At 35.2% G+C, this 24,025-nt stretch overlaps 1 protein-coding gene and 1 long non-coding RNA gene across 8 annotated transcripts in view; both read right to left on the bottom strand.

Moving 5' to 3' along the window:
* Positions 1 to 1,526, bottom strand: part of LOC129748042 (uncharacterized) — a 160,071-nt gene extending 158,545 nt beyond the window's left edge. For 2 of the 7 annotated variants that reach the window (XM_055742517.1, XM_055742526.1), the window contains exons 1-2: positions 674 to 1,141; positions 486 to 606 (exon numbers count right to left, since the gene is read on the bottom strand). In XM_055742517.1, coding sequence (XP_055598492.1) covers positions 486 to 501 — 16 coding nt within the window. In that variant the 5' untranslated portion in view covers positions 502 to 606; positions 674 to 1,141. Of the gene's footprint in view, positions 1 to 485; positions 607 to 673; positions 1,142 to 1,378 lie in introns of those variants that run through there. The other 5 variants (XM_055742565.1, XM_055742559.1, XM_055742543.1 and 2 more) reach the window with 4 other exon arrangements.
* A 5,779-nt stretch (positions 1,527 to 7,305) lies between these two features.
* Positions 7,306 to 8,070, bottom strand: LOC129740137 (uncharacterized). The gene is made up of 3 exons (XR_008736121.1): positions 7,757 to 8,070; positions 7,601 to 7,691; positions 7,306 to 7,538 (listed from the first exon to the last, which is right to left on the bottom strand). It is a non-coding gene; the product is annotated as an uncharacterized LOC129740137 (long non-coding RNA).
* Positions 8,071 to 24,025: the final 15,955 nt, after the last annotated feature.

Here is a 24,025-nt window from a genome sequence, read left to right as displayed (position 1 = left end):
TTTTAGTAGTTTTGTTTTACCCCCAAAATGTATGCAGCACCCTTATTATCAGAAAAAATGTGATAAAAAGTTTTTACAAAACAAAAAATCACTACAAATGGTGTTTTCATGCGTAATGATCTTTAAGTCATCGCAAATTTATCAAAAACTTTACATTTTCATTCGTTTTCATTAGATTTTTCATCAAAAACAAAGTTTTTTGCATGTTACCCCATTTTCTGAGGAGGATGAAAATCGCATATTTTTAGAAAATTAAAAACAACAATTTGAAGAAACTATTTGATGTCCATCAACCTTAAAACTTTGGATGCATACGGGGTATGATTACTTATGAACAAAAGGTTTTTAGAAGCCATTGAAATTGAAAATCGTTGCATGTTGTCCCAGTTGATGGTATTTTTAGTGGTTACCGAATATCCCATGCATTACAAAAATAATTCAACTTTTCACAAAAAAAGAACGTACACTCTTTGAATAGTATTTACCGTAAACGTATAGCATCTATGTCTTCTGAAATTTGTGGATCTGGATCTGGATTAAGACTTAATGTTGAAGAGGATGGAGTCTTATTTCGCTTTGATTTATAACCACAACTGTAAGTAGATACTGTACAAAAGAATTCCATTGGTAAATTGGATGGCTTGGTGAATTATTTTATAATTAACAATCTTACCGGACGGTTCAGAACGAGTGCGAAAATTCATTTCATTATCAAGCAGTACATCTTCAAATTTCAGTATTTTCTTTTTCCTTAAAATGTTAGATAAAAACCCAAAAGGTTTTTTCCTTGACCTACTGCGACTTGCCCGGTTATTCATTTCATTGTTTTGAACAGGTGATTGAATCATTGAAGAGTTTATCCTCGAACACTTTCACTTGCATTTGTTTCCATTTTACAGGTAACACTTCTCTTTTGGAAAATATTTTCATAAATAAGATTTATGTCTTACATTCCAAAAGCACCTATGAATAATTTGGGGCATGCGCAGAGCTTGTTTATCGTTAAGCGGGTCATAGACTACACAAATGGATTGAGCAAATTCGATGATTCCACGACGATTGTTGATTCTACACTCGCCCACACACAAACATATTTCACGCGAGCACAACCGATTGCTGGCGGAAACAGCTAAAGCAACAACAAAAAAACCTCTCCACCCCGGCTGGGACTGAGTAAATGGCCTGAGTTTTGTACAAGCAGTACCATACACGATGCCACAGAGGGTTGCTTGTACAAAAAATTTCGATCCCGACCGATTTCACTCAATTTCACTCATTTCATCGAATTTCATCGCATTTGTACAAATGTGGTGTAGTCTATGGCCCGCTTTAGAATGGTTTGATTGTCCACCATGTCATCAATTTTTTTTTCACACACTTATTGATTTTTTTTCGCCCGTCGGGTTTCGTCTTCCGGGCTGGGAGGAAGAATGACCTTAACGGGTTAAACTCCTATCAAAAAGAAAAAAAAAATCTCTTCAAGGAAAGATTTTCTAAAATTGTCGTTCTCTTCATAAAAATGTCTTCTCTCTTTGGCTGATTCCGAAGAAGTAAAGAGAAAGAAAAAAAAACAAATGTAAGAGAAGAAAAAAGTATAGTTCACCTATTCACCGCTAGACGTCTTTGACGTTTGTTGTCGGTGAGACTTTTCAAAACGACTTATTGTTGGCATTGTCTTTCTCCAATGTTAGTTCGTTTCCCGATATTGAGCATGGTAATTAGATTAAAATTATATTTGCAGTACTGAAAACTATTCATAACAGCAATGTTCAATATTGCTAGATAAAATACTTCAAATCTTGCTCACAACCGTGCATGCAATTAAATATGAAAAAGACATCGTTGAGTGTTGAAGGCATAATTGGACAATTTGAAAAATGAAGCTAGAAAGTTACGTGTTTGTAAACAATCGGATGTGTTGAACGGCGACGATGTTAATAATTTTAATTTAATTTAATTTAATTTAATAAACCACAGAATTTGACGAAGAGGAGGGGTGGTTTGCTCAGTCAGCTAGCCGGTCAGATTTTCAATCAGACGAAGAGAGGTTCGATTTCTCACCCCCCTAACATAAAAAGTGCGCCCGATGCTGTTTTATGGTTCCGAAATCACCGTGTCTAATCAAGTTAAATATTTGGGTGTCATTCTTGACTCCAAATTAAACTGGTCTGATCACATCGAATTCAGAATCAAAAAAGCATGCATGGCCTTCGGACAATGCCGACGTGCAATCGGGAAAAACTGGGGACTCAAACCCAAACATACTCACTGGATTTACTCCACAATAGTAAGACCAATTCTGGCCTATGGGTGTCTACCCAACAAACATTTTTGCTGATTAAAAACGCCAATTCTCTGATCGTATGCTGTTTTGAGGTGCTGAGTGCTGTTTCAGCTTTCTGGCTGAAGAAAGAAATATTTCAACGCTGTTTCAGCGTATAAGGAAGTTTTATTTCAGTCAATAGAAAGTAGGGGAAAATTGACTGAGGAATAACTCGTTCAGCCTTTGTCCAACCATTTTTGACACCTTCAAATTTGACAGCCGTCAGCTGTACAAGGGTAGCTTCGAAAGCGTCTTTCAGCAATACCAAACTTTTTGTTATTCATGACGAATCAAAATAATTATCTTTTGAATCGTCTAATGATTCGAAATTTCTCATTTTGCATGTTGAAATGGCCTTGCCGGGAAATTAACATTTTATTCTCGTAGCAATTTCAATTTCTTCATATGAAATTGACCTTGGTTGAGAAATATTTTGGTCGCTTAAGAGCGACACTTTTCTGTTCCTTCGCAGAATGCATGGTTGGTTCTTCTTGCTGAAGGCAATGGATTAAACCTTCTATGGGTACCCGGACATAAGGGAATTTTTGGAAACGAATGCGCCGACGAACTCGCTAGAGCTGGGTCGGAAAAAGAATTTTACGGACCAGAGCCGGCTGTCCCAATATCACCATGTTGGTTCAGAAACCAAATTCAAACTTGGTCCTCTAACCAGCATGAACGATACTGGGAAGAGTTGGACACTTGTCGTCAAACTAAGTTATTTTTAGAAAAACCATCTCCAATCATATCGAGTTACTTATTAACTTTAAATAAATCTCATTGCAGCATCTTGATCAGAGCACTCTCCGGTCATTGTAATTCACTATCACATGCACAACATTCAGCGTGCTGAATCTCCAGTATGTGGAAGTTGTGAATCAGATGTGGAAGATCCCTTCCATCTTATATGTAACTGTCCCTCATTTGCCAGACTACGTTTTGCAAGGTTGCCGCTCAGTTCTGCCACGCGTTGTAAATCTGAAGCTCTCTTGCTTTACTTTCATGCTCTGAGATTTTTTTTGGGCGACGAACGTGTTAAGCGAATCTGAGTTTAAGAAATTAAACTTAAAAAAACATTCTATCATTCCTTACCGAATGTAGAAAAGAGCTTTAATGCTAATAATCCCTAGTGGAAACCCGCATACTAAAAAACTATATTATGAATAGTCAATACGATACTTCCACGTTCCCAGAAAAGGTTATTGTCTCCGTAAACGTAGCTATTATTTAAAACTTTACTTCGACAACGATAAGAATATAAAACGAAAGTTCATGTGAATAGTGATGATATCTGGGAAGGTGAATGAATTGTTTAACGATTTACTTCAATTTGATCAATAATCGTTAAACTGTTCTCGAACCATAACGTTTAACGTAATGTCATGTGTCAAACTCACGTCAAAAATGACCGAAATGCGGGTCAGAGATGCCAGATGGTTTGAAAAAAGAAAATTAGCCCGGATTCATGAAAATATCTTTAAATTTATTTATCGAATCAATTATTGATTTGTTCATACGCGGAAAGATAAAAGCAGATGCATTGTACAAAGAACAAAAAAAAACATTAAATTGAGACTATTGAGCCGATATCAAGAACTCTTATAGGTAGTTGACGGCAGTAAAATGTTAGATTTTTTATTTGAATTAATTAATTTTGAAATAATTAATAATAATTAAATTTTAAAATAAAATAATTATACATTGAGTATGACACTATCAATTCAAAACTTTCAATTTTTTTTCAATTAAGGGTTCGTTTTCTGTTTGTGTAGGTCGTGTGTGGAGCAACGAATTAATAGATTCATTTTGGTTATCATCAGATGCTTGAGCAGAAACTACTTCAACAGGCGGTGGTGGGACAGTTTCCTTTTGTTCGCCTTCCGAATATTCTTTCAACTTTTCTTTCTGCAGCAATGACTCGAACATCTTCATTCTAGAAAAGGAATGGTGATACATGGTGACTTAATCTTCTATCGCTTTAGTTATATCAACCAATTCAAATGAACTTGTAAATATAAGTTTTATTTTCTTGCTATAATTGCTATAATAAAAGACAATGCTTTAGTTATCTTCTGGTGAACTTCCTAATATTTTTTTCAGATGACGATGGAGAACATAAATCATATTCTTTACGATCTAATGAATAATAAATTGAGTATGACATTATCGATTCTAAACTTTCATTGGAATTGAACGGAATTTTTAAATTGATTTATTTGTATATTTTCATTTTTATTAAATTTATTAGTTACTATTTACACATAAAGTCATCCTAAGCATCTGAAATTTATTAATTCAATATTCCGTTTCTCAATATCTGTGCAAATATTGATTAAACATTGAACTTGGCACCACTGTCGCAAACAGTCTTTATCGGTTTGTTTTGCTCGCTACGCCGGGAAATTTTCACCTCGCTCGTCGCGATCGATTGTCTTTAACCTGCTGGAGGAGATGCAATCAGCACACCGGGACCGGCATTCTAGGAATTTTACAACCAATGACATTGTACCAGGTAAGTGGAAATTAAAATCATCTTTAAAAGAAATACTAAGATCCCGTTTCTTATGTTTTAGGTTACGCTGCCGGAACCCCCAGTTTTACTCCGTGCAAGGATTGCTTGGCCCGGAAAGTGTTACAGGGCGTGCTGAGCGAAATGAGGAGGAGCAGGCAGCATGAAAATGCTCATCTCGGGCAAGTTATTTTGTGTTTTGAAATGTAAAATAAAATGAAAAATGTGAAATAAAATAATGAAATTAAAACGATTTGTCAATCTTATCCGAAAAATTCCCATATGCATGGAACGAAATTTTGCGTTTGTGTGCGTGCTCTTTTAGTACGCGTACTGTAAATAGTATGATGATTGGTGAACATCATTCTTTAGTATTAAAAAAGCTTTAAGGTTATCATTTATTAGCAGTTTAACGAAATAATCTAAAAGTTTTTTCAATGGTTACGTTATATGAGGCCATCAAAAAAACAGTAATTTTAGCACAGAGAACAGACATACAAGCTAGCCCACGAAACTTGTGTAAAAATCCCAACACCCTTTTTGAACCAATTTTTGATTTTTGGTTGGGCCACCAGATGTCTCCAAACACACCAAAGAGAACTGTCAAAACAAAGCTGACTAAGTTTCAGTCAGTTTTCTATAGGTCGTATGAGCTTCAAGAAAATCGCTATTGAAGTTTAGTAATACGTTTATCATGTTGCATAAACAAAATAATCATAAAAGTTATTATCTTTTTCCATCAAATTTGTTAGAAATACAAAGTTTAAAACAGCTAGATGCTAAAGTTATATGTGAAAGTAACCCGCTTTGAGATGCCTAGAATCAGTACTGCTGGGTGAGACTGATCGTCAAGAATGTTCTTGTATTTGACTGGACATAGGAGATGCATTTTCTAACATAAATAACTGTTCAAGAAGTGAGAAATCTTATACCAAAGCTGTTAGTTATCTTAACTGTCATAGTAGTGCAAAAATAAAGAAAGTGAAATTCCTCCCAGTTAAAAGTAATTCTGATTTTATTTATTTAGCAATAAATCAAAGCCGTCCATCCATTTTACTGAGACAATAGACTCATTTTTTGTGAGTTCATATAATTATACGATTACGCCTTTTCGAAAACTGGGCACTTTAAAGTCGATTTGTAACTTTTGAACGGCGCAATAGATGGCACTGTTTGTAGTCAATTTCTAACGTATTTTTTTGGTGATAGCATTTGAAATTTTACACACTTTTTTGACGATTTTTTGTTCGAGCTTGTATGTCTGTTCTCTGTGATTTTAGTTCAAACGGTTCGTACACCGATTTCCGTAACAGTTCGATGAACGGTTTGATAAAGCGTTTAAAATATGCCTACATATGTTCATTCTAGAAACAGTTCAATGCGCTGAAAACGTTATTCATAAGCGTTTTAGAAACCATACCCTAACTGTTCCTAGAACAGTGTCTCCATATAGAGGTTTTAATAGTTTTAAACAGTAACATAACTTAACGCCATATTCAACAGACCGTCGTTTTGGAATTCAAGATAAGTGCAATGTTTTTTATGGTTTCAGATATCATTTTCTAAACGTTTTTTTACACTGTCTCTAATCGTTTTATAACTACTACAGGAACCGTTGTGTTACAATATTTTCGTATTCGGGAAGGCTTTATGCCATCTTAAATAGATTGAATTTATTTCTTCCTTTTATAGGTTTTTCAGGTTTCTCAGGTAAATGATGAAATCTTGGATAAAAAAAGGCTAGGCACAATTTTCCCGTATGTTTGGATAACGTGCCGCTATTAAGCCTACCCCCATTCTAATACCTGATACGTGTTTGTAAACAATCGGATGTGTTGAACGGCGACGATGTTAATAATTTTAAGCCTAGTCCACACTAGGCAACATGAACGGCGATTTTTGTTATGAGACGAACTTTGTTGTCTGTTGTTGTTGTTGGGAAAATGAGACGGTCGCAGTGTCTCCCGAAGAAAATGGGAGACGCTGAGACCGTCTCGAGACGAACCGTCTCCTAGTGTGGACCAGAGTGCCTCCAGTAGGGTGGGTGCATATTGTGGAAAAGTAGGCAAGGGGTACTAAAAGTTTCTCATTGGTGGGGGGTGGAGACGGTGCGCTTTTTGACAGCGAATTGTTCGCCTACCATGCCTACGATTACGATTGCCTGTCACAAGATGGACGATTCCGTGCATTGGTATAAGAACACACCTAAGCTTTACCCGCCTTGGTGTGGACTAGGCTTTACCACACACCCAAAATAATCTGCACGTTCCGGCTACGTGAAAAACTACATAATTTTTATCCAATTGATTTTCACGTAGATGCTACGAAATGAATAAGTAAACGCTCTCCTATAGGAATTGGTGCCTCATTAAAGTCATCTACAATTTACGTGAATTTCTAGCGAATTCAACGCGATGTGTTTATGAAAAGTACCGGAAATGTTTTTGGTATCGAAATGAATTGAAGGTCGATTTTGTTATTTGTTTTCCTTTTTATTTTTGTTGATATTCATTAATAAAGATAAAAATGAACAAAATTTATTGTGAATAACATTTATTTCTAGAATTTTCACAATCATAAATTGAACCGTTCGTCAAATTCGCAGCAAATTCAACATCATCAGCAGGGTACGTTAGGACCGAAAACTGAACGGGTTTCGAGAATTTACTTGCAGCTGAAGCATTTTTGAATTATTGTGCCGCTCTCCTAGAAAGAAAAAATACAATGACTTAGATTCACCCTCTTTAATCTGAGACAATTATATTTACCGGGATATGCGACGAAGACGCCATATCCGATTTTTTCCGTTGACTCGATAACTTTGAGAATCGGCGGAACTTCTAGGAGCTTTCTCCGCTGCTGGAAACAACACAATTCACAGCTTAAGTGAAATTAAATTTATCGGGGGAAAAAGGTACACTTACCTCCATGCTCTCGACGTTCGGATTCGTGTTTCTTGCGCTTGGGTCCCGTAGGACGTCCAGAGTGGACTTTGGTTCATCCTCCGACGCTGGATGTTATTGAACTGCAGCATCCATTACCGCATTTTCACAGCATAAAAAAAAACAAAGTAAGCTTACTGACATCAATTCCGTTTTCCAACAAGAATTTACTACCACACGCTTGAGAAAACGGGAAAAAAAGAATTCTAATCCATCCACTTGGACTTTACGTGAAATTCATGTGTCAGTTATGTGAAAGTGAAGTAGCCCTTACCAGAGCATCCTTGATACTTTGTGGTTACACAAAACTCACGTAGAATCGATATGATGCAACAAAATCTAAATTTACGTGAAAAATCCCGTAGAAAAAATTTCAAAATTATTTTGGGTGCAGAATTTGACGAAGAGGGGGGGTGGTTAGCTCAGTCAGCTAGCCGGTCAGATTTTCAATCAGACGAAGAGAGGTTCGATTCCTCACCCCCCTAACATAAAAAAGTTAGCCTTAAGTTAAGGGAACATCCATAAATGACGTAGCATTTGAGGGGGAGGGGAGGAGTTTGACTTTGTGTGACGATGTGTGACGAGAGGGGGGGTAGGGGTTCAAGTAAAGCTACCCGAATACGAAAATATTGTAACACAACAGTTCCTGTTGTAGTTATAAAACGATTAGAAACAGCGGAAAAAAACGTTTAGAAAATGATATCTGAAACCATAAAAAACATTGCACTTGTCTTGAATTCCAAAACGACGGTCTGTTGAATATGGCGTTAAGTTATGTTACTGTTTAGAACTGTTAAAACTAATGTATGGGAAGACTGTTCTATAGACAGTTTGCTTTAAGAGTATCAGCAGCGGTCAGGTGTCAAAGCTATAATAACACCCCATTTTGACACTTAGACGGCGCACCGCAAGGTTTCAAACCAGCAGCCGAATTCCGGGCAAAAAATGTCGTGAAAGAAAAGAAATTATTGAAGACATTTTCAAAATTTTCTTATCTTGGAATTCCGGTGAATTTAAAGAAGACATTTTTTGACGTTTAAAAAAGAAAACATAATTTTCAATCTCTTCGGATTTTTTTCGTTGCGAAATTTTCTTAGATTGACATTCCGGTCAATTCAAAGAAGACAATTTTTGACGTTTGAATTAGAAAACGAGATTTTTAATTTCTTCGGCATTGTAGAGGGGAGAAATCCTCGCGCACAGTGAACTAATTTAAAGCGAATCATCCTAAAATTCCCTTTAGTCAACACTTATTTTATGTGACCAAGGCCCTTATTCTGCGCCGCGAGTGACGTGACAGTTGGCGAGTCACCCCACCGTCACTCGACTCTTGTCACCTTATTCCGACAGTCGGTTTAAGTGAGGTGACAGCAAGTGAGAGCAAGTGACAGAAGTTCATTCCCAGCTGAGTGACTGGGTGAGCCCCGAACTGTCAAACATAGATTTTTGTTTTTTTCTTCGGATTTTTTTCAAGTTTTCGGCGAAAATTAGCGAGGAAAAGTCTCCCAAACAAGAAATCGAAAATGATTTGCACAAAATCATCGGCGTCTGCGATTTGTGCTTCAAGGAGAGTGCCGGGTCGGCCATTCGGTGGAAGAAATCGAAGCGGTCCGGAATTCGCTGGAACTTGAAACGCTGGAATTTTATCTTTAGCGAATGTGCCAGCTTGGGACCTCTAGTTGTAAACATTTTAAAAGTACAATAATTGTACAATTATTGTCAGTCGAGATAGTAAAAACGGTAAGTTAGCTAAAAGATACGGCACACACGAAAAATATACCATCAACTTTTTATTTTCAGATCTCAAAAATTGCCTCTGCGTTTATGATAACTTCAGCGTTTCAAGGATCGTTTGATAGAGTACCAAATCGAGGATTAAAATCCGTGCACTATGATACCAAACTCCGGAAGCCAACGAACAAAAACTAGGTTACCATCAGTAGGTCACGACAGTTATGACCACAAGGATTGCTGTTGAGAAATCCGTCGGCTCCAGATTAATTATAAGATTTCGCGGTCGTGTTGATCACGAATGACACCTGCGATGGCTTCTGATTCGTCTTCCAATTTACAGGAAAACGATGCCGAATTGCCAAATACCGGAAAAGCGGTTTGCCCCTTCAAAAATACGGTGAATATTGTGAAAAATCAGTTGAAGGCTCCCCAGCTGGGGGATAATCACAGCTGGAATGTAGCTCAGCAGCCGAACAAAAAAAGAAACCAAGAAGGGTTGATAGTGGATCAGGTCATACGCAAGTAAAGTTTACAACTAGTAGTTGGTAAGGCCGGAGAATCGGAGTCATCGAGTTCCATTAGAATCGACGGATTACTGTCAATCTATAGTGGTTATTCCATACAGACTCCAAATCGGGTTACTATTGTTATTATGGTTATTATATTTATCATAATAAAATTTTTGTTTTCGTAAAGTTTTCGAAACTAAATAAAATAAAATTTTCCTTTCCATTCATGTCATTTGTCTTTTTTATCAAAAAAAAAAAATGTTAATTTATATTCAAAATTTAAGTAAATTGGTTGAATTGTATCAAAACTAGTAAAACTTTGTACTAATGTACAATTTTTTATAATTTTTAATGAGTCCAAGAAATTGTAAATTGTAAGTATCAACAAATTTATTTGCTCCCAAATCAATTAAAAATTTCTATTGTTTGTTCAAGAAACAATTTTGAATTATTAAAAAAATGTGGATAAATTAATCAGATTGTTTTAAAATGATCAAACTAATTCAATTAAATATAGTCACATTCTAATTATTCCGTTTTGCATCAATTTTTCATTAAATTTCTATCATGTCGCCACCTGGAAAGGTACCGACAATTGTCACCTAAAATCGTCACCCGAATGCGACGATTCTCACCCACGGTGACTACGAGATTAGGGTAAGAACTCACAAAGTTCATCCGAAGTGACGTTCCTCACCTAAACCGACTGCTGGAATAGAGTGACTTGGGTGACTCTACTATCGTCACGTCACTCGAGGCGCAGAATAAGGGCCCAAACATAACCCGCGTCCTCCATATCTCGCGTCTCGCACATAACTCCCCCGGTTCTCGAGTCTACTTTTTCAATCCCTCTCTCGTGTGGAATGAACTGATGAACATTGTCTTCGCTCTTTTCCAGCGCTCATTCATTTCCGATCACGCGAGGGGCGCGTCACTACATCCCCCATAAAACTTCTTGAAATGAAGAACCTCACAGCCTTTGAACAAATCGGTAACCAAAGTTACGGTTCTAAAATGCTTTCCTATTCATGCCTTCGTTTACTGTTACTTTGGTCGAAAGAATCGATATTTATTAACTACTGGGCCCTTATTCTGCGCCTCGCGTGACGTGACGATAGTAGAGTCACCCAAGTCTCTCTATTCCAGCAGTCGGTTTAGGTGAGGAACGTCACTTCGGATGAACTTTGTGAGTTCTTACCCTATGCTCGTAGTCACCGTGGGTGAGAATCGTCGCATTCAGGTGACGATTTTAGGTGACAATTGTCGGTACCTTTTCAGGTGGCGACGAGATAGAAATTTAATCGGAAATTTATGTAAATCAGAATATTAGGCCCTCAATAGTTAATTATACTATGAATGATAGTTTTGAAAACAAAATGAAACAAATTTATTTGCAAATATGATTTTTAAATATATTAAAACTTTTTCATTGCTATCTAAAATATGTAATTTGATTTGCGAAACGTTTAAACCATGAAATGGCGAAAACTTTTAAAATCAAATATTAGTACTTTTCATTTTATTTTCACATTTTAATGTTAATATTCCATGCTAAAAAATACTTTTTTAAATTAAAAAAATTGTGGAATTCAAGTGAAGGATACAGGTGAGGATTAGCGGTATCAATAAGCGACAAGCCAGAAAATTTAAAGAAAAATGAATTTCCTGGGAGGTTCCAAAGAAAAATAAGCCGTTTATAAAAATCAATTGACTTCGCATTTTTCAGTTAGTTCAATGCTTTATTAAATAACTTTTAGAAAATCAAATTGAAATATGATGGATTCGACGCTAAAGCTGAAGCACAATTTTAAGTGTAGTTTTCGAATTCAAATCTGGAATCCATTTTTAAGGTAAATTGAAAATCGGATTCAGATTTATTTAACCGAAATCTGAAGTTTGAATCTGATGCTGCTGCTGCTGCGCTTTGTTGGTTTCGATAAGTTCTCGGCATTCCATAATGTTCTATCTGGTAAGCGAACAATTTCCGGCATGCCACGGGGGTAGCCTCGTTTGGGGAAAATATATAAACCGGCAGCATTCGCCATGACTGAAAACGAAAAAAAACTTTTCTCTTGGATGATGAAAATTTACCATTCTGTTTCGAACAATTTCAGGTACAAAACACAAATTATTTTACATACCTGATAAACCTTTTGGAAATGTTTCTTTGGAGCAGCAGCCGTCGGCTTTTGTTTTATCGGCAGTATGACCCAGATCCGAACCCAGCTTTGATGAGCGAAATTTTCACTTACGCCACACAAATCGTCCGTTTATCATCCTCAGGCAGCTTGCTGTGACCGTACAATCCGATGATGGCCATTTTCGAACCGAAATTCTAACCCGTTACACAAAAAATGAATTCGAAAAATCCGAACCGAGAGCAAAATCAAAACAGCACCAGCTAAATTCTTCCATTTTGACAGAAGTGTTCATTCGGTCACTCACCTAGAATGAACCTCTGTCACTTTACCCGCAACGACTTCGGGAATAAGGTGACAAATCTCACGGTGACTCCGAGGTGAGGTGACAATCATCACGTCACGCGTGGCGCAGAATAAGGGCCCTGGTGAAAGTTGTTCGAATAAAGTAACTGTGACAGATATTTCGATTATCATAACTAACAACTAAAGTGGAGTTTATTCCATCGAGCACACAACAACTCTGAATTAGAACTGTTAGTGTTTACTTTATCCTTTATCCTTATCGAAATTCGAAACTCTCTCCCCAAGAGAAGTTCGATATCTACTTTGGGTCAAATATAATTTTCGCTAAATGAATATACTTTTTATTATTCTTATAAATAAGTGTGGTTTGTAATTTTAATCAGTAATTGCTTATCATATCTTTCTCGCTTTTCTTTTTTTTTTAGTTGTGTGTTATAGTTAATATTTGTAAATTTTCATTCTTTACACTTACTTGTTGATGATGATACACCATTGACAAACCTTAAAGTTACGACGTTAGACTTGTGAAAAATCTTCACAAGTCTTCATCAGGAGCGTCTCATCATCTCTCTTCGTTCCTAACTATCTGCACAACGAATGTATAAACATAATCTTTTTAAAAACCTTCTCGTCGTACCGAGAGCTTCCAAATTGATTTTTATCTTCCGCCCAGTACCTCTTGATACTTTTATTGTTACAATTGATATTGATACATTAATTATTGTTACGAGAGTTAACCTTTGCTATGAGTAGAAACCAATTTCTCAAAGAATAGAAACCAATGTAGAAATATGGTAATATTTGAATAACACACTCAATAACTTAAAGAAGTCCCAGGAAACTGATAAAAAATGCGGAATTCTATAGAAATCAAACCGAGTCTCATAACACTCCGTTGCTTCCAAACTCGTTGAAAACTCATCTAAGGTGACGCATGACTCTGAATGCATATGCCACAATAAGAACTGCGATCTCATGAATCCTGTCCGACAAATTTGCTGTCATGTCTATTCATGTTCCCTCCATGACTTGAATTCAATACATGGGCACCCTATCGAAGGTAACTACACACAAAAAAAAGCATAGTAAAATTACTAGATCCGTGGTTTAAATGAACAACAGGCAACCATATTTTTGAGTCAAATATGTTTTGTTGTTCAAAATACGTTACGCATAGTTATTTTACCATGTGCTCAATTTGGCTGCGCATAGTAAATTCGACTACGTTTTAGTAAAATTGTCAATGAAATGATGCATTGTTTTACTTCGTGCCTAGTAAAATTGATATGTTTCATGATGAAACTAATATGTGTTATGATAAAGATTAGGAGGAGCGAGGAGCTTGATTTCAATAGTAAAATTACTATGTATGTTGGTTTGTTTATTTCCATGCATACATCATTACATAATCAAAGCATAAAAATTCACACCTCCGACACACGTCGGTCCATATTAGTGTGTTTTCCGATGATCTGGAAATATTTTGAAAGTTATGAAACTCGAAAGCAGATCAAAATTCGTTTGTTTACTCGCAGCTTTGAAAATTAATGATCATAAATTAGTATAAACAACAAGAATGTTTACCATGGTAAAATTATCATACGCACTGATGTTTTTGAGTCAAATACGTTTTGTTCTCAAAAGTACCATGTGCGTAGTATTTTGTTGATAGGAATTGGTGCCACAATGTCTAAATTACTATGCGGACGGTAGTTGTAATAGAAATTATGATGAAATTATCATAATCATAGTATTTTCGACAACAAACATTGAGAGTTAACGAAAACTACCAGATACATAGTAATTTCGATAATGTTTCATGCGCACTTTTACAAAATTGATGTTATACTTTGCGTGGTTGAAACTACTATAACGCAGAAATGGTAAAATTATCATGACCACGTCTTTGGAATGGCAACGCAATTTTTTTCCGTGTATAAAAAAAACCTTCCAGCGGTTCCATTGCCAAGTATGCTTAACCACCACTAGTGCAACTAAAAAATTCCTCAACAATGTATTTGATCGTATGTTTCAACGATTTCAACTATACACTAAACCCCATCAAACGTTCAGAAACCCAATGTCAGAGGAATCGGACAGGAACAGTAAAGGAAATTAGAGATCACAGTTCAACACCAAAACCATCAGTTTATTATGCCAAACCAATCAAATATGTACTAATTACTTGAACTCAGAAAACGTTGTTCCATTGTTTGTGATGTCAAGTATTATGATTTCACTCTGGATTTTTTTTGTATTTTTTTTACGTTGATAAATGAATAAGCTTTTATCCGCTCAACGACATTCTTCCTTACTATTAAATGAGCATCTGCACCATTTTGGAAACTGGTCCACTAGCTTTTCGAAGCAAATAGCAGCAGCATATATGAACCCAAAATATCTTACTTACGCCAAATAATATAAGTTTCGAGATAACGTTTTTAAATTGACTTTACACTAACATTATTATTACCATTCTGTTGCCAACAATCACCCAAAACTCAATACTGTAGCTCTCGAGCAAACTCTTTAATGATCAATATTTATGTAGTACTTCTCAAGGCTACCACAGCTGTCGATCTGCAAAACGAAATAAGTAAACCTTCTCTACTCATTCAACTTCTGGAGTTAAAACTAAAGATATTTTTATTCTGATCTCTTACAACTGGTTCATACCTGCCACCAAACCACGTTATTGAAATAATTAATCTTGAATCTTAACGTATAGTTGCTTTTCAAAGGTTATTACAATTAAATTCAAACAATTATTCGAATGAATTCAAGTTCTCAAAGTCACCAAAGTTCCTCAGAACTGTCCACGCTTCTCAGTGTCACATACTGTTAATTTGAAATTAAGAAATTAGATTTTCAAAAAATATGATTTCATATTTCGAAACAAGACTTCTTAAAATCACCGGATTCCTCAGAATCATCTATTTGAGCTTCTAAGAATTGGGTATAAGTGGTTGATTTCTCAAAATTACACAAACTGTGTTTTCCAGAAAATGACTCCTCTATGTCATAAGATCCCTCAGAAAATCACAAAATCAGCCATACTTTGTTTTCATACAAGGACTCCGAAAAGTCATTAGATTCCTTAGAATCCTAAGTTAAAGTAGTTGATTTCTCAAAACAACACACACATAGGTACTTTGTTCTCATACAATGAATTCTCAAAGTCATTAGATTCCTCAGAATCGTCTGCACTCCTCAGAGTCGCACAAATTAAAGAACGTAATTGATTTCTCAAAATCATCTTTACTCTTTTTCTTTTAACACTCAATGACTCCTCAGAGTCATGAACAAGATTCCTCAGAATCGCAAGTCTAAGTTTTGATTTCTCAAAATCATCCATACTGTGATTTCAAACAATGACTCCTCAAAGTCATTAGATTCCTCAGAATCAAGTGGTTGATTTCTCAAAATCACACGTACTTTGTTTTCTTACAATAACTTCATAAAGTCACAAGATTCCTCAGAATCATCTGCGCTCCTCAGAGTCGCATAAGTGAAATATAGTATTGATTTCTCAAAATCATCCTTACTCTAGTTTTTTACTACACAATGACTCCTCAAAGTCATGCATAAGATTCCTCAGAATCGCAAGTAAAATTTTTTGATTTCTCAAAATTACCCATTCTGTGATTTCATACAATGACTCCTCAAAGTCATGAGATTCCTCAGAATCTAGTGGTTGATTTCTCAAAATCATACGTACTTTGTTTTCTTACAATAACTTCTCAAAGTCATAAGATTCCTCAGAATCATCTGCGCTCCTCAGAGTCGCATAAGTGAAATAAAGAAATTGATTTCTCAAAATCAACAATTCTTTGTATTTCATACAACGACTTCTCAAAGTCGTTAGATTCCTCAGAATCATTTGCGCTTCTCAAAGCCTGTACAGTAATTGACTTCTCAAAGTCACTCAGGTTTTGTTTCCTTTTCTGCGTACAGTCGAGTTTCTCAGAACCACCCGCACTTTGTCATTCTGCATTAGCTACAGTTTCTCAGAACTATCAGCGCTCCTTGAAAACGCCAAACCTGTTTTTAAACGTGAAATATACTGGCTTCTCGAAGTCCGTAAAATAAAATAGTGGTCCTCAGACCATCTGCAAAATACACCAGTGAATAATCCTTCTCGCAACCTTATAAACTGTGATACTTTGTTTTCCGTTTAGCAAACTTTTCACTGCAACTGTCACATAACACTGGTTACCTTGTAAATGGGGCCAAGGCTACGCCCTTCTTAAATTTTCGGATTTGTTTTGTTGACAACTCAATTTCAGCCTTATTTTTTCGCAATACTTACACTTTTTACCGTTATCCTCGTCGCCAGATGTAGAGGGGAGAAATCCTCGCGCACAGTGAACTAATTTAAAGCGAATCATCCTAAAATTCCCTTTAGTCAACACTTATTTTATGTGACCAAACATAACCCGCGTCCTCCATATCTCGCGTCTCGCACATAACTCCCCCGGTTCTCGAGTCTACTTTTTCAATCCCTCTCTCGTGTGGAATGAACTGATGAACATTGTCTTCGCTCTTTTCCAGCGCTCATTCATTTCCGATCACGCGAGGGGCGCGTCACTACAGGCATTTTTGCTTCGGAAATTTCAAAAGACATTTCTTCCCGAATAGCAACCCGCATACTAAAAAACTATATTACGAACAGTCAATACGATACTTCCACGTTCCCAGAAAAGGTTATTGTCTCCGTAAACGTAGCTATTATTTAAAACTTTACTTCGACAACGATAAGAATATAAAACGAAAGTTCATGTGAATAGTGATGATATCTGGGAAGGTGAATGAATTGTTTAACGATTTACTTCAATTTGATCAATAATCGTTAAACTGTTCTCGAACCATAACGTTTAACGTAATGTCATGTGTCAAACTCACGTCAAAAATGACCGAAATGCGGGTCAGAGATGCCAGATGGTTTGAAAAAAGAAAATTAGCCCGGATTCATGAAAATATCTTTAAATTTATTTATCGAATCAATTATTGATTTGTTCATACGCGGAAAGATAAAAGCAGATGCATTGTACAAAGAACAAAAAAAAAACATTAAATTGAGACTATTGAGCCGATATCAAGAACTCTTATAGGTAGTTGACGGCAGTAAAATGTTAGATTTTTTATTTGAATTAATTAATTTTGAAATAATTAATAATTAAATTTTAAAATAAAATAATTATACATTGAGTATGACACTATCAATTCAAAACTTTCAATTTTTTTTCAATTAAGGGTTCGTTTTCTGTTTGTGTAGGTCGTGTGTGGAGCAACGAATTAATAGATTCATTTTGGTTATCATCAGATGCTTGAGCAGAAACTACTTCAACAGGCGGTGGTGGGACAGTTTCCTTTTGTTCGCCTTCCGAATATTCTTTCAACTTTTCTTTCTGCAGCAATGACTCGAACATCTTCATTCTAGAAAAGGAATGGTGATACATGGTGACTTAATCTTCTATCGCTTTAGTTATATCAACCAATTCAAATGAACTTGTAAATATAAGTTTTATTTTCTTGCTATAATTGCTATAATAAAAGACAATGCTTTAGTTATCTTCTGGTGAACTTCCTAATATTTTTTTCAGATGACGATGGAGAACATAAATCATATTCTTTACGATCTAATGAATAATAAATTGAGTATGACATTATCGATTCTAAACTTTCATTGGAATTGAACGGAATTTTTAAATTGAATTATTTGTATATTTTCATTTTTATAACATTTATTAGTTACTATTTACACATAAAGTCATCCTAAGCATCTGAAATTTATTAATTCAATATTCCGTTTCTCAATATCTGTGCAAATATTGATTAAACATTGAACTTGGCACCACTGTCGCAAACAGTCTTTATCGGTTTGTTTTGCTCGCTACGCCGGGAAATTTTCACCTCGCTCGTCGCGATCGATTGTCTTTAACCTGCTGGAGGAGATGCAATCAGCACACCGGGACCGGCATTCTAGGAATTTTACAACCAATGACATTGTACCAGGTAAGTGGAAATTAAAATCATCTTTAAAAGAAATACTAAGATCCCGTTTCTTATGTTTTAGGTTACGCTGCCGGAACCCCCAGTTTTACTCCGTGCAAGGATTGCTTGGCCCGGAAAGTGTTACAGGGCGTGCTGAGCGAAATGAGGAGGAGCAGGCAGCATGAAAATGCTCATCTCGGGCAAGTTATTTTGTGTTTTGAAATGTAAAATAAAATGAAAAATGTGAAATAAAATAATGAAATTAAAACGATTTGTCAATCTTATCCGAAAAATTCCCATATGCATGGAACGAAATTTTGCGTTTGTGTGCGTGCTCTTTTAGTACGCGTACTGTAAATAGTATGATGATTGGTGAACATCATTCTTTAGTATTAAAAAAGCTTTAAGGTTATCATTTATTAGCAGTTTAACGAAATAATCTAAAAGTTTTTTCAATGGTTACGTTATATGAGGCCATCAAAAAAACAGTAATTTTAGTTCAAACGGTTCGTACACCGATTTCCGTAACAGTTCGATGAACGGTTTGATAAAGCGTTTAAAATATGCCTACATATGTTCATTCTAGAAACAGTTCAATGCGCTGAAAACGTTATTCATAAGCGTTTTAGAAACCATACCCTAACTGTTCCTAGAACAGTGTCTCCATATAGAGGTTTTAATAGTTTTAAACAGTAACATAACTTAACGCCATATTCAACAGACCGTCGTTTTGGAATTCAAGATAAGTGCAATGTTTTTTATGGTTTCAGATATCATTTTCTAAACGTTTTTTTACACTGTCTCTAATCGTTTTATAACTACTACAGGAACCGTTGTGTTACAATATTTTCGTATTCGGGAAGGACCATGGTTTATAATATAACCAAACGGCAATATTCAACTTAACAATAAACTTCATCCTAATTTCAAAATCTTTATCAACCTTCAAAAAATTTGAAACCACCATGGTATTCAAAGTAACCGTAAAATCTAATGTCAATTCATGAGGCTTCACAGTTGCAATCGTGTAACAGTGTAATCGTTTTTCGGTCTGAGGGATAAAATAAATTGTTCGTGTGTAGATTTTGTTTACGCGCCATTTATCCGGATAGTTATTTTTTGTTTTCGACAAATTTCAAACGAAAATTCATACGGTAAGTACTTTTCAAGACTAAATAATTTTGTCTTTTTTATTCACAACATTTGTTTTTTTTTTAATTTAGGAGCTGATACAAAGTCTGTTCTGCAGGGTCCATCGTACGAGAATATTGCGACGGTCGGATGAGAATGGATTCGATTTTTACGCCCAGGCATCCAAACATGCTTGGAAAAAGCAATTCTCTATCCAGGGAGAGGAGAAGTGAACGATATCAAAATGTAAGTAAGTTTGTTTTAATAAAATTAATAAAAATTAAAAATTTTGATTTGTTAAAATTATCCGAAAACCCCCTATATCAAAATATAAATAAATGTCAACCATGAAATTCTACGGTCAAAACATATTCAAAAACCGATGAAAATTCATTGGAGGACGATAAATTCCACAGTTCCTATTAGAAAAACTGGATGCTGAAATAACCATCAACTTTAGAGTTTTGTGTTTTCAAATGTATGGAAAAAAGTTGATTTTTTCATGGTTAAGTTGCTTAACAACCCCTCTTTTTCATGGTAATTTGTGCCAAAACCATGAATATCATACTAAAAAACAATGAATTTGACAGTGCATTCAAGGTTTCAATACCATGTTATTCATATTATCAACAATAAAATCCACGATAGAGTGAAAATGAACTTCATGGTTTTTTCACCTTACTTTTCTATTCGGGTTTTCAGTGAGGATTTTTGTTAAATTATACGTTAATACCTATTAAAACTTCAAAATAACCCAACAAACATTTTTGCTGATTAAAAACGCCAATTCTCTGATCGTATGCTGTTTTGAGGTGCTGATTGCTGTTTCAGCTTTCTTGCTGAAGAAAGAAATATTTCAGCGCTGTTTCAGCGTATAAGGAAGTTTTATTTCAGCCTATAGAAAGTAGGGGAAAATTGGCTGAAGAATAACTCGTTCAGCCTTTGTCCAACCATTTTTGACACCTTCAAATCTGACAGCCGTCAGCTGTACAAGGGTAGCTTCGAAAGCGTCTTTCAGCAATATCAAAATTTTTGTTATTCATGACGAATCAAAATAATTATCTTGTGAATCGTCTAATGATTCGAAATTTCTCATTTTGCATGATAAAATGGCCTTGCCGGGAAATTTACATTTTAATTCTCGTAGCAATTTAAATTTCTTCATATGAAATTGACCTTGGTTGAGAAATATTTTGGTCGCTTAAGAGCGACACTTTTCTGTTCCTTCGCAGAATGCATGGTTGGTTCTGCCTTCTGCGGCATGAGACCAACAAGTCGTAGGTTCAAAGTTCGAGACAAGTTCAAATGAAGAAAAATAACACGGGAGGGGAAAATTAGCTGGCAAACATCGGACATACATCGGTCAACATTCTTTTTGTTTTTTTTTTTTTTTTGTTGCTCCGTCAATTGACGTTTCATGTGGTTTCGTGTCATCTTCGCTGATTAATTTCTCCAGATCTCGATGTTTAAGGGCTGAACAGCAGCTTCTATCTGAATTTGGGTTGCCTTCTTTCAGCAAGATAGCTGATTTAAAATTAGAACTAAACAATGTTTCAGCGGTTGTTCAGCAAAAAATGTTTGTTGGGAATGGAGCAAATGATTGGATCATATTACTATGTAAAAAAAAAGTGGTATAAACGCCTAGAAAAAATCGAACTACTTCGGCATCGTCGTTATTTGAGAGATATTAGTAATCCATTTGATATTTCGGATGGAAATTTCGAAAAACTCTTTCGAATGCCAAAATGTTTGGCTAAGAAGTTTATTAACTTACTGGATCAACAATTGAACGCTATCCCATTAAAGGATGACACTTTCGAATGTACAACTATAACATATTTAATCATATCAACACATCCGATTGTTTACAAACCCAAGCAACAATTTTAGTTTTATACTAATCTGCAAGCCCGCTATGAAACTGCGTTATAAAACAACTCCGAGCTATATAAACCGCATTAAAACATTTATAAAACCCTTATCAGAGTAAAAAGGCCCACCTACAGAAGGTTCTGAAGAACAAATTTCAAGTACTTTATACAACCTTATTGGTGTTTCTTTGAGTTGTCAAGTTTTACTTCGAGTAAAAAATTTTCTGCGTGAATGTTTATTTTTCGAGCAGTGGTTTTAAAATTGAATAGTTCAAGAAAAAATATTCTGGCCGAACTACTCACACGATAAGATGGTTCCATTTGGTCATAAATAATAAAATATTTAGGAAAATGATAATAATAATGATCTTTTTCGACATTCACTGCCATAAATTTGATGCGCATCAAATTTTATCGGTTAATTTTTCAAAAAACTCGCCAAAAATACGTGCGCCAGTATAGTTTTTCGAAATAAAAGACTTAAATGCATAAATTTACAATAACAATCATCCAAAAACATATTTCGATTCCTGTATGGATGCCCTTGTTGTGTATACATGATAATTTAATAGATTATTTTGGCAAATTAAGTGTTAATTTTAGGTTTTCATGCGATTTTTTGAATAAAATGCTCAATTTTCATCAAAAAATATGGCGTTTCGTCTTAAACTATTTACACATCAAGCTTGTCTCGAAAATTGCTACTATAAGAACAGCTTTTCTTAAATTATAATAAACAAAGCAAATTTTCTTTTAAAATTCATGATTCCATTAAATAAAAGAAAAAACAGTTAAGATTCACTTTTTATTGTTATCATTAATGTGACTCACTACATCTACACCACCATTTAGAAACCGGATTCCACCGTAAAATACACAAGATTCCCTTTGGGGATTCGTTGGCGGATCATTTTGATTTCCTTCGTCACAACAACGCACCAACTCTAGACACCTAATACGACGGATCTTCCGGGTATTTTGCTTGAGAAAAAGCATCCTAGGGTACACACTTCCTCCACCACAGCCATGAACACGGAACATCCAGCATCGAGGCAATTCCGCTGAATTGTGAACGGCCAGCATCGGCAGGGGATGCATTTTTCCATATATTACCTGCAGCTGAAAAAAAAGATTAGAAACAACATAAAAGGATTCAAGTAATGAAAAAATACCTTTTGATTGAGGAAATCGGACGCAAAATTTTCGTTGCCATCTGATACTCACTTTGTTGATATTTCCTTCTTGTTTTTTTTCTTGTTCTTCTTCTGTATCTCAATCTGTTGACACTTGACATTTTGACCGGGTTTTATAGCGAGGTTTAGAAACTGCTTTATAGCGGCTTTCAAAACCGCTATATACACGGAAGATAAAATATTCTTGAAATTGATTGAGGTTTTTTAAAATAGGTTTTATAATCGTCGTGTAGATACTCTGAAGATAGATTGTGTAACGGTCTTGTCAAAATACGCTTCACAACTATCAAGACTTCTGTAATTGCATTATAAAACTTCCATTTTTGTCTATAAAACCATCAGGAGTTTAAAATGTTGCTTGGGAAACACGTAACTTTCTAGATTCATTCATTTCAAAACTTCCAATTATGCCTTCAACACTCAACGATATGTTTTTTTCATATTTAATTGCATGCACGATGAGCAAGATTTGAAGAATTTTATCTAACAATATTGAATATTGCTGTTATAAATAGTTTTCAGTATTACAAATATAATTTTATTCTAATTACCATGCTAAATATCGGGAAACATGGGAGAAACATGGTGCCAACAAAAAGTCGTTTTGAAAAGTCTCACCGACAACAAACGTCAAAGACGTCTAGCGGTGAATAGGTGAACTATACTTTTTTCTTCTCTTACATTTGGTTTTTTTTTCTTTCTCTTTACTTTTTCGGAATCAGCCAAGAAGAAAAGACATTTTTATGAAGAGAACGACAATTTTAGAATTTCTTTTCTAGAAGAGATTTTCGGAGATTTTCTTCAAGTACCGGAATTCGGCTGAATTCCGGTACTTGAAGAAAATCTCCGAAAATCTCTTCTAGAAAAGAAATTCTAAAATTGTCGTTCTCTTCATAAAAATGTCTTTTCTTCTTGGCTGATTCCGAAAAAGTTAAGAGAAAGAAAAAAAACCAAATGTAAGAGAAGAAAAAAGTATAGTTCACCTATTCACCGCTAGACGTCTTTGACGTTTGTTGTCGGTGAGACTTTTCAAAACGACTTTTTGTTGGCACCGTCTTTCTCCCATGTTTCCCGATATTGAGCATGGTAAATAGAATAAAATTATATTTGCTATACTGAAAACTATTTATAACAGCAATATTCAATATTGTTAGATAAAATACTTCAAATCTTGCTCATCGTGCATGTAATTAAATATGAAAAAATATATCGTTGAGTGTTGAAGGCATAATTGGAAGTTTTGAAAAATGAATCTAGAAAGTTACGTGTTTGCAAACAATCGGATGTGTTGATGAAATATGTTATAGTTGTACATTCGAAATTGTCATACTTATTGATTTAGATTAATTAGGTTTAATCGATAACCTGAGCCAAG

Source organism: Uranotaenia lowii, chromosome 1 (genome assembly GCF_029784155.1).
Source record: "Uranotaenia lowii strain MFRU-FL chromosome 1, ASM2978415v1, whole genome shotgun sequence".
In the NCBI taxonomy this organism is placed as follows: domain Eukaryota; kingdom Metazoa; phylum Arthropoda; class Insecta; order Diptera; family Culicidae; genus Uranotaenia; species Uranotaenia lowii.
Note: the sequence above shows the minus strand (reverse complement) of the source record. Positions and strands in the feature narration are given on the sequence as shown.